The 11937-nt window shown below is 46.0% G+C and overlaps 1 protein-coding gene across 2 annotated transcripts in view; it reads right to left on the reverse strand.

Annotated features, from left to right (window-relative positions):
- ACSF2 (acyl-CoA synthetase family member 2) overlaps nucleotides 1-3923 on the reverse strand; it is a 32948-nt gene extending 29025 nt beyond the window's left edge. The window contains exon 1 of one of the 2 annotated variants that reach the window (XM_090257275.1): nucleotides 3689-3923. Coding sequence is in view for 1 of the 2 variants with exons in the window: in XM_090257274.1 (XP_090113400.1) it covers nucleotides 3689-3816 (128 nt within the window). In the remaining variant the exon portion in view is untranslated. The remainder of the gene's footprint in view (nucleotides 1-3688) is intronic. The other variant, XM_090257274.1, reaches the window with a different exon arrangement.
- Between the last annotated feature and the right edge of the window lie 8014 nt (nucleotides 3924-11937).

Below are 11937 nucleotides of genomic sequence, written 5' to 3' on the forward strand. Positions count from 1 at the left end.
GCTCCACCTTGGTTTAGGCAGCTGCTCCTGCCAGAAAGTATCCCTCCTCCTCTTCAGGCAAGGTTATTACACTGTGGGCCTTGGGGTCATTGCAGGAATGTGCAAAGTCATTGTTTCACAAGCAGTACCTGTATCATAACTCATCACTACAATGAGTTGAAGCTCTCCTAGGCACCAGGCTGTGGGTTAAGAATTTTCTTACGTAACTTCATTAAATCCTCACAACAACAGGACACATGAGAAAAGTCAAGTTCAACTTCAGTGCCAAAGTTACCAGCTAGAAAGTGGTTCATTTGAACCCAGATCTGTCTGACTCTAAAGTTTCTCTCTGTAGATTGAATAAATAAAATAATATCAGGGAGCTTAGCAGGGCCTCATTCCCAGATTCAAAAGAGTTCAAGAATAAGCAAGATTACATACAAGTCTATAGACTTCGTACTGCAGGCCTCTTTAGGAAAACTTTTCTAAGCCTATTTCTACAAATCAAATTCTATCCTGCTTCAGTTGACATCATCCCTGGTGTAGCACACTTTCTGCCTTAAGTCAGTGAATCTACAGTCTTCCCCTGCAGGTGCCTTTTAGACAAAGAACTCAGTGAAACCAAGTTTGTATCCCCAACCACACCCTCTACTGTAGACTGTACACCTACTTGGTGCAAAGCACTTAAGAGTAACTAAAACTGATGTGTACTGTTCACTGACTGCAATGTCCAAATTTATCATTTACTTTCTATAGTTACGTTTAGAGTGGAGAACCTCCCTTGTATAACGCATAGGGATAGCATTACCAAATCACTTGTCAATCATTTTTTGGGAATTGAGAAGAGTCTACTTTTTGCAATTATTATGGTTTCCATCCAAAACACTTCCTGTCTTCATACAATTCCCTCATACATGGATAGTATTTTATAGTTTCCGATAATGGTCCCACCTAATTACAGCCACCCACTGGAGGGTAGTCCATGAAGGCCACTTACTCCTCTGCCCCAACCATTAGCATCAAGTCTCTGGTGCCCCAGGTCTGAGCATCACACCTAATTCTGAGAGGCTTAAGTCACTGTTCTCTCTGTCTTTCCCAGCTCCAAGTGCTCCCAATGCCCTAGATCAGTGATTTTCAACCTTTTTCATTCCATGGCACACATAAACTAACTACTAAAATTCTGCAGGACACCAAAAAATACATGATCATTTTGCCAATCTGACAAAAAAATAGGTATAATTTTGATTCATTCACACCTGATAGCTATTGTTGTGTTGGTGATTGTCATTTTTTCACTTGACAATCTAAGGGAAAAGATGTCAGTGTCTCTGACTGAATAGTCATATATTGCTTGTTTTAGAAATTCTTGTGGCAGACTGGTTGAAAATCACTGCCCTAGATGGATGCAACTAGTCCCCCTTTAGAGATCTGGAGGAAGCCTGTTCATCTCAGGTTCATTGAGGAATCATTTGGATTGCTCCCTCCAGGACTCTCTGAAGCCCCAGATTAGGGACTTCCTAGGGGAAGGGGATGTGGTTGCAAGGGGAAGTTGCTGGTGGTTCAGGAGATCTGGAGAGCCATGGCCAGCTTCTTATTTCCTTCTGGGGAAAAGGCTCCAGACAGCCCTGACTTTGATGGAGAGAGGAGTGGCCAGAAGATCCAAGGACTAGACTTGTGGCTAGGTAGAGACTACCATCTTGGCAACTGGCCAGGAGAGAGACCCAGGTACAAGAAAGAGGCCACTGAGAAGGGGATCCTCTCCTACTTTCAAATCAGTTGGAATTTCTACCCAGATATCATTTGAAGGTCCTCAGGGACCAGCCCTGCCCCAAAGGAAAGACCAAGAAGAGCAAGCCTTTGTCAATCCAGCAAGCAGGTAGCATTAGTGACATATTCGCTATGCTTAGAAGTTAAGTAATGAGCCAAAGGTCGTATAGTAAATAGATGGAGTGCCACGGCTGTAACCCAAGAGCAGTCTTGATCTTTCCTAACAGGTGAAACTGGAAATCTGATAAATAACAGGCTTGGGTGTTGGGCAGCAAGAAATTGGGCTGTATGGGACCAGATCAGAAAGAGCAAAGGACAGAAGTCCAGGAGATTTGCATACCATTTGACTTGGAACACTGAGTCATGATCGTCTTGATTTATGTTTTTCCCCACTAGACTACAAGTTCCTGGAGGACTGGGTCCAATGGCTTCTGCAGCCACAGCACCCACCAGGTGCTTGATTTGACATATGTCTTAAGAATGTCTATTGAATGCTTGAGACTCTTGAGGGTTTCTGAATGGGAAAGTAGGAGTGGAAGGGATGGGGAGAAATTAGGCCAAAAGATTAGGAAATCTTATCTCTCTGGAAAAATAGGTCTTTTCATGACACAGAATTTCTCTGAGGCCTGGTGCCCCTACCCTGAAATTGCAGGCCGGTAGCAGGACAGTGACCTGTGTGGTTTACACACACACAAAGTTAAAGGTTGGAAATGTTGCCAGGTGTCTAGAGATGGCCTGATTTAGCATCATGAAACATGTATACTTTGGGGGGTAACTTTCCTTAGAGCTCTCACAGTATAAGAGGGCACCCAGGGGTCCAGAGGTGGGGCCTGGAGGCCAATGGGCAGCACAATGGCTGAGCTTGTCTAGGGAGGCACTTGGAAATTGTGAGGGACAGACTGGGAGAGAACCCAGCTCTCTGCACCAGAATCCCATCTACTGACCAGGCTTGAATCTCGGTTTCCCCAGAAAGTTAGGCGTAGTGATCTCAAAGCAAGTTCAAAACATTGTGATCTTGGAATTCTAGCCAAAAGAGGAGTTTGTATCTCCCACTAACTCCCACCATTTAAATTTTTTTTAAAAAACCAAACAGTTCTCTCAGATGAGAAGCCTCTTTGGGCTTCTCTTCCCTTTTTCATGCCCACACTCTGAGATCTGGTGTCCAAAACTGTGTGCTGACCCCAGACTTAGTACCTTGCCCAGCTGAGTGGCTGGGCAGGCTCAGTGGTGTCCAGGCCTATGAGGTGGTAAAGGTAAACATCACCACTGATAACACCCGTGGGAGCCCAGCTCTGCTTAAGCAACACACTTTCATATTCGTAATCTGACAGAAGGGCAGCATTACTTATTATACTGCTATAGAGGCAGCTGAGAGTCCCCCATCTCCCAGCCCCCAGCCCCCCCTTTACGCTGAGGACAGAAGAAAATAGGCCCAGGATATAGCAAGGACCAAAAGCAGCGTTTGTCAGTAAGTAATGAGGAGAGAAGAGGCTGCTGAGTTTAGTGGCCTGAGATGGGCGAGATGGGACTGAAAAGCCCCAAGTTTATCACTGAAGAGGGTCCAGCTCAGAGGCAGTGCCCTGGGGACAGAGCCAAGGCCTTGCCCCTGCCCTTCTCCCTCAAGCTAGACTGCTAAAGGCCCACGCTTCTGGCCCTTTGCGTGCCCATGAACCTAAGACTTAAAGAGTCCTGCACCAGAACCCGGAGTCAGTGCAGACTCACTGCCAGCCACCAGCCAAGTCCCAATCTGCAATAGCCAGGCCATTATTTCCTGTTGCCTCTGTGGTAGGTGCGGGGTACCTACTCCCCTCTAGCGCCATCCAGAGGTGCAGCAGCTGCAGGCCTTCCAACCCGAGTGGGATCGGCCCCCATCGAAGCCCTGCAGGAACCCCACACCCCCTTCCGGAGACTGGCCCGCCCCCTCTCTTCCCCAGCGCCGTACCTGAGGGGACGGACGCCCCACAACCTTGCTTCCTGCCAACCCCGAGAGAGGACGGTGCGGATCCCTAGCACTCCCGGGGTCCCGGCGCACAGCCTCCCGAGGCGCAGCATCCCGATGCAGACTGCCATGGCTCGCTATGCCAGTGTCCCGGCCGGAGAAAACTTTTAAAGAGAGCCGAGGCGGGGCGAGCGCGGGCACGCGGGGAGGGTCGCCTCTGCCTATGGGGTGCGGAAGACTCGGCCCGGCCTGGAGGGGCGGGGAGGGGAGGGGCGGGGCGAGGCGTGGAGTGGAGAAAACGGCTCCGCGTCCCGCCACCTTCCTCTGGGACCCGCGTCCCTCCCCCTCCCCCTCTCCAAGGGTTGCCCTGATTTCCCTTTGAACCCGAGGGCCCCTGGTTGCAATCCAAGGCAGGTTCCCCTCTCAGCCACCAGGGACCTGGGTTCTGGAGCGCAAGATCTTGCAGACTTCTGTAGAGGGGAGCTAGCAGTGCATGAACGCGCGGTGGGTGGTGAGGCACCCCTTCGTGGGACCGAGATCGGTTTAGCGAGCGGGTCACGTGCTGTCACTTCCCCCACACCCTCAGGGTTGTGCTCCCAAGGCCTTCCAGCTAAATCAGAGGGCGGAGAAGGGGGTGGGGATGGAAGGGCGCCCGGACAACAGCAGAGGCCACACATGAGCTTCAGAAGAGAGGCCAGTTAGTACCCTCGTCTCCCATAGGGCAGCCTCCCATCCCTCTCCCTGGGCCTCTGCCTTCATCCCCCCACCCGTACAGTAAGGTGGTCTCCAGGCATACTGCAACCTGTGTTTCACCGTTCCTCATCTGCCCACTGGGGCATAGTCCCCAGGAGCTGCCCCAGGTGTAAATGAAAAGCAAGCTATCTCCAGACTCTTTATGGTCCTCTGAGGCTCAGGTGTGGCTGCAGGATGGAGAGGTGGCTGCCCATCTCTGGTCCTGGCTGGAAAAGGTGGCACTGGGCACCGAAGTGGCACACGTGCCAAGTCCACACTGTCTGTCTCCAGCCTTGACCCTTCCTCCAGAGGAGAAGAGGGAGAGCAATAGGGGGAAGGAAAAGCCCTGGCAGGGTGACATGTCTTCCCATGACCCAGAGGTGGTGATAAAAGCTGGACTAGACAGAAAGGACAGTTCAGCATGGGGTCTGGCCTGAAAAGACCTTTGCCCTTGTCTGGGAACTTTGGATCCAATGAGAAGGAGACTCTGCTGCTCCTCTTCATGATCCTGAGCGTGACCTCTGATCACCTGGCTCCTGGGGAGAGTCTCCACACTTCAAATTGTGTGGGGAGGGAGCAGAGAGGAAGACGGAGGAGCAGAGTAATTGTGAGGAGCTCGCTTGCAAGGGGTACGCCTTCCTGACGAGCCTAACTCACTGACTCTGATTGTCCAGCCCAAGCATGTGGGGTGAGGGCCAGTACCCCAAGTCTGGGATATCAACCTGCCTGGCAGGCTCTGCCACTAGCTTGCTGGGTGACCCTGCGTAAGCCGTTGCCCCTCACTGGGCCTGTGAAGTGAGGGGTGGATACTGATCTTGCAGGCCCTTCCATGCACCTTGCTAGTTTGAGGGTCAGTCTTGGGGAAAGGGAAGGATGAGTTCATCCTTGAACTTTGCTTCACTGTTGGCTCTTCACATACTGGGTTTTTTCTGCTTTCCCAGAAACACATGTCATGGAATCACAGCTGCTGGTTTCAGGATACCTCCCACAAGTCAGACTCTTCAAGGATGTTATTTCTGGCCCACACAATCATTCTGCAAGGAACAGGCATGTCTTGGAGTTTGTATCTGTTTCAATGGGTGAAGAAACTGAGACTCAGAGAGGTTCTGCTACTTGTCCAATACCGAGGTGAGCACAGTGAGCACAGGCCAAGGCTCTGCACATACTCACGTTGTGACTTTGGGGAAATCGTGCAGTCTCAGCAGCCTTAGCTGTCATCTTTAAGACAGGAGTAGTAATATCAGCCGCATGCAGAGGGTTGGGGTAAGGATTGAGTACCGTGGTACTGTACTGGTGATACTCGACCAGTTTTTGTTACAGAAACAGGGGAGTCCAAAAATCCCCGGAGTTTGCGGCTGGGGGATGGGGAGAAGGAAGCAGCTTTCAGAATGCCTCCACACACCCGAGGCTGGTGGCTGGTGTCTTTCATTATGCAAAATTGCTTGGATGCTTCCAAGGCCTCAGGTGGTTGGGAGGAGTCTTGAACCAGGGGACTGGTATGGAAAGCACACAGAGCCTACGTGGGGTTCTGTGAATGGTCAGAACTGTTGGCAACACTCATGCGTCAGAGGACGCAGTCAGGGATATATAGGCAGCTGCGAACACTTGAGGGGACGGCGCGCTCTGGGGCTGTCTCCCTCGCTGGCGGGTGTTCGCAGGGGTGCTCTGAAGAAGGAGAGGAGATCCACTGGGTTTACAGAAAGAAGACAGTTTGCAAGGAGGCTGAGAATCCCGGCAGTTTTGTATTGAGAGCTGAAGGGCACCATAGCACAGAAAGGACCTCCCCAATCAGATTGAATGATTGGCAGCCGCTGGTAAAGCTGAACTGTGTTTGGGAAGTAGGGAAACGGTGTTTCTGACCTTCCTAAAACTGGCTAGATTTGGTAAGGGGAAGGCAAGGATATGTGTAACTGTTAAATAAACAATTTTCTTTTCACTCAACTAAAGTATTAAGAGTTGTAATTCTGGCGACAGGCAATCGGACCCCTAACTAAAGAGCCCGTGGGTTTGTTTTCAATTGGAGCAGCCCAGGGGTTCTGTAACATTTTCAGTGATAGTTTCTTTTGCCATCCTCTCCTTCTTCCTATGTCTATACTTAGAAACATTTCTCTGTTAGGTGCTGCAAACCTTTTTTAGGAGAAATTATTTTTCATCTCTGCAAAGCTGTGAGAGTCCTTGTAGACACTGGTTCCGTGGGAGGGGAGGAAGGCTGGGAGAAAGGACAGTGAAGATACCTGATGTATAAGTCCCTGAGTCTTTGTTTTGGATCATGTTGAACAGAATTCTTGGGTCACTTTGTGGGAATGGGAAATAGGGCATATGAATCATCTAGGCCCTTCAACTTTTCTCCCTCTTCCTTCAACCATCTCCATTCCTCATAGCTCCCCAGGGATCTTTGTGCCTGAACCCAGCACATCTGTTGTGTGCTGGACAGGACTTGCACAGTTCATGGTCCCTATGATTTTGCGAGAGACAAACATCGATTGGTTGCCTCTCGCACACACGCTGATGAGTATTGAACCCACAACCCAGGCATGTGCCCTGATCAGGAATCAAATCTGTAACCCTCCAGTCCATGGGACGATGCTTCAACCAACTGAGCTACACTGGCCAGGCCTGATTTTTTGAACTTCTTATTACCAACCTATGAAAAAAGTTCAGAAGATTTAGTTGTACAATAGGAAACAATGTAAATGCTATGAACCCAGAAGCCACACCTGGCTGCAGCTGAGAGAGAAGGGGCAGGAGATAGGGAGTGGAGACAAATATCCTTACCTTAAAAATCAAGGTGTCAAGAGATTCTGTCTACCCATGATAGAACATGAAATAAAGGAGTCCGTTATTCAACATTACAAAGGCAACCAGTGTGTATACACAAAATAACAATGGAACTAATTACGAGGACTTGGGGAGGAGAGATGAAAGTGCAAATCTTTACCTATCAAACAGAAAACCAAGAAATGGCTGAATAAGTATATTGTTTAGAAGTAAATAACAGAAGAAGAAGATAAAAACAGAAATGGCTAAAATAGTTCAAAATGGTTCCCTTGGGACTTGAATAAACATTTTTCCAAAGAAGAGATACAAATGGCCAATAAGAACATGAAAAGATACTCAACATTACCAGTCATTAGGGACATGCAAATCCAAACCATAGATACCACCTCACACCCATTAGAACGGCTATTCAAAAGAACAGAAAACCACAAGTGTGGGCGAGGATGTGGAGAAATTGGAACACTTGTGCACTGTTGGTAGGAATGTAATTGGTGCAGCTGCTGTGGAAAACAGTATGGCAATTCCTCAAAAAATTAAAAACAATTCGTCACATGATCTAGCAATTCCACTTTGGAGTATGGACTCAAAAGAATTGAAAGTAGGAATTCAGTCAGACATTTGTATAGCAATGTTCATAGCAGTATTATTAATAACAAAAGACAAGAAGCCCTGGCCAGGTAGCTCAGTTGGTTAGAGCATCATCCGCACAAGCCAAGGTTGCGTTTCAGCCTCCCATCAGGGCACATACAGGTGAATGCAGTGTTTCTCTCTTTGTCTCCTTTCCTCTCTCCAAAATCAATACAATAAGATAAAAAGAAGTAAAAGACAAACAACCCAGATGTTCTTCAATGAATGGATAAACAAAATATGGTATACAGGGTGGGGCAAAAGTAGGTTTATAGTTGTATGTGAAACAGTTTATTCTTGTATTATTATTTATTAATAATTGTACCAGTTTCCATATGAAAAACTGTAAACCTACCCTGTATATATACAATAGAATATTATTCAGCCTTATAAAGGAAGGAAGTCCTGACACACGCCACAACAGGAATGAACATTGAAAGCATTACATGAAAGTGAAATGAGCCAGTTAGAAGGGGACAAAAATTGTATGATTCCACTTATATGAGGTACCTAGAGCAGTCACATTCATAGAGACAGGAAGTAGGGGTTGCGGGGAGGAGGCATGGGGACTTATTAGTGTTGTATGTGGACAGAGTTTTAGTTTGGGAAGATGAAAACGGTCTGGAGATGGCTGGTTACACAACCATGTGAATGTACTGACTGCCACTGAACTGTACACCTAAAACGTTTTAAATGATAAATTTTACTTATGCCTGTTTTACAACAATCACAGAAAATGGTTCTCTAAATAGGTCTAGGAAGGGATCCTGACTAGCACCACCGATCACGTACAGGGACTAGTTTTGTGAGGTTTTCACCCCGACGCAATGAGTGCAAAGGGCTTACATAGGCCGGCAGTCAGCCTCAGAGTTAGACCTGGGAAGAACCCAGCTCTGCTTCTTTTCCTCTCAATGACCTTGAGCAAACGTCTTCTCTCTGATGTAATTTTTCATAGCTCTGTTGTGACTGACTGTTTCTAAGTAGTATAGGAAAAACATACCTTTTTTTAAATCAGTTTTTTAATTGATTTTGAGAGCGAGAGAGAAACATTGATTTGTTGTCCCACTTATTTGTGCATTCACTGATTGATTCTTGCATGTGCTCTGACCAGGGATTGAACCTGAAACCTTGGTGTATTGAAATGAAGCTCTAATCACACGAGCTACCTGGCTAGGGTGAAAAACGTCCCTTTTAAAGAATTTCCTGCACTGTATGTCTGAGAAGTGAGTGGTGTAGTAAGAAACATGGCAGTCATGAAGAAGAGGTGGGAAGAAAGGAGAGACTGGTGGCAGCCACATACAAAAGAGAGCAGAGTAAGATGAGGAAGAGAGTTTTAATTTTGAAAGGAGAGATGACAGTGACTTGGAACATAATGCTTATACTTTGCCAATTAGATCCAATACCAAAATAAAATCAAACAGTAGCCAATACCCCCCAAAAAAAGACTAATAAAAATTGTTTTAAAAAAGAATGTTTCTGATTTTCAAATGGAAAGTGAAAATAAGGAACTTGTTCTGAACTGCTGTGCAGAGTAAAATTATTTTGATCACAACTAATAATTGATGGCAGACACAGGCATATGTGGTCTTAAACAATTAGTATTTTCTTGCTGACAGCCCCAAACTGAAAAACTAAATAAGCTGCAATCCCAGCAGCTGCCAAAAGTTGTGAAAGCCTTGCTTTCAGAAAGAATGTAGGACAAAAATCTTTCTTTGAATGATTTCATTTCTAACTTGAGTCAAAGTCAAGAGCTAAAGTTAACTGTAAAGTCTTGGCTAAAGACCCCAGTGTCTTGATAAATTAGAACAGACCTTATTTATTTTCCTTTCCTTATTCATGGTTTAACAGATATTCATTGAGTGCTGACTTAATACCAGGCACAATGCTGGGCGCTTAGGCTGGAGATATGAACGAGACAGGACATCTGTCCTCAGGGAGCTCACTGTCTAGTAAAGGACACCAACTCTGAGACTGACAATGCAGGCGGTATGGCCAGTGCTGTGGGAGTGGGGGCACAGGGGACAGGCACCTACCTCAGGCATGTCGCAGTTCTCCCAGTCCGGAGAAAGGAGTAGTGTATTAGTTTCCTATTACTGCTGCAATAAATTACACAAATTTAGTGGCTTACCCAGCAAAAGTTTATTCTCTTACAGTTCTAGAGATCAGAAGTCTGAAGTGAGTCTTATGGGACCAAAATCAAAGCATTGACAGGGCTGGTTTCTTCTAGAGACTCCAGAGGAGAATCGTTCTTTGTCTCTTTCAGGTCCAGGTGGTCCTTGGCTTGTGGCTACAGCACTCTCATCTCTGCCTCCGTGGTCACATTGCCTCCTCTTCGATGTCCGGTCTCTCTCTGCCTTTCTTATAAGGACACTTGTGATTGCACGTAGAGCCCAGCTGGATAATACTGGGCAATCTCTCCATCTCAAGATCCTTAATTTAATCACATTTTAATTTATTCAGTCAGTCCCTTCTGATGGATTCAGCTTTAAATGCAATCTTAATCATATATTGAGGACTCATATTCGTTTGTATCTCTTTCCAGAATGTCTATGTTGTTCCATTGATACCTGTCTATGACAATGTTAGACTCTTTTGAGTTTTATTATAAAGTCTAATATTTGGTTAGGCAGGAGGACTGTTGTGGCAATTTTTCTGCTTAATGAAGTGTTCTTGACAATTCTTGTACATTTATCCTTCCATATTAATTTGATTTCCTCCTCTTATAACTTGCATGCATTTAAAGATCATTTTTACCTAGTTCTAAAAACAAAACCAGGAGCACTGGAGATCTTGTTTCCCAGCATTTGCCATCAGTTTTAGCTCAAATGCATTTTTTAAAAAAAGAGCAAAACACAAATATTGTTAGGATTTCTAATTGTAATTGCTTTAAATTTGAAGCTTATTTGGGGACTGGCTGATTTCCAGGAACATGGTGTATATCGCTCCACATGCGAAAGTATTTAAAGCAAATACATAAATTTGCTTTAAGTAAACAAGTAAACTATCTAAATAGAGATCATTTGTTTTAAAAAGTGCTTTGGGGACTCCAATCTTCAAGGGTACCTGAGTCTGTCTTTACTTCAATCCACCTTTGGCTGTGATGACAAACCATGAATGGGGCCCAGCTGCCCTCAGAAAAGTGGACTCATGCTGCCCAGTGCTATTTGGTTTCTTCTCATGTGTCTCTCTGTGGGTCCTTCACACACACTCTCATTTTATTATCCCCATTATACAGAGGGAGAAACAAGTTTGGAGAGGTGGAGTGACTTGCCAAGATCACACTAGAGCTAGCAGTCACAATGCTGGCCCCGTGCCCAACGTTTTACCAATAACAACTGCCTCTTACCCTGGCCCTGATCTTTGGCTTCCTGAGCTCCCCAAACAGCATTCAGACACAAGGTGGTGCTTGGCTTGGGGGCCAGTCTATTATTCCAGAGAAAAAAGCTGCCAACAGATGACAGGTTTCACTTTCTCATGACTATGCAAGTTGACAGCCTTAGGGGCACAAAAAATCTTTCTCTAATTGAACAGCTGTTGTCAGTTCCTCATTTTGCTGCCTCACTTCTCTGGGCTGTGTGTCTTTTCTGGTCTGAAACTGAGGCACTCTTCAAAGCCCAACTTAAATGCCACCTCCTTCGTGGAACCTGTTCTGATTTCTTCTTTCTTCCTAGGCTCCTCCTTCTTTCCATGGTGGGTATGACCCATCTTTTTGAAATGGATTTACTTACTTGCTGTGACTGTCCTTAACAGTTAAGTAGATGACTTTTCTGAGTCTCAATTACTTCCTTTGTAAAACTGAAACAATATCTGCCATATACGGCTGTTGCGAGTTAAGAGAAACAATATATGTAAGTCACAGTCCTAGAACACAGAATGATGTTATCACTTATATCCCCACAGCCCTGAACATTCACACACAGATTTTCTCTATGTGTGCTAGAACCCTTATTATTTCTACCTATAAAAGTTATTTGTGTTGACTGTGGGCTCCTGTGAGAGGGTCTTAGGGAAAATAGGGTGTAGTGAAAAGAAAGAGGATTTGGAATAAAAGGATTTGGGTCTTCTCCTCAACCAGCTATGTGACTGAGGTACTTCTCCTCCCTGACTTTCTTTCT

Source organism: Furipterus horrens, unplaced genomic scaffold (assembly GCF_987537825.1).
Source record: "Furipterus horrens unplaced genomic scaffold, mFurHor1.1.pri manual_scaffold_11, whole genome shotgun sequence".
Taxonomy (NCBI): domain Eukaryota; kingdom Metazoa; phylum Chordata; class Mammalia; order Chiroptera; family Furipteridae; genus Furipterus; species Furipterus horrens.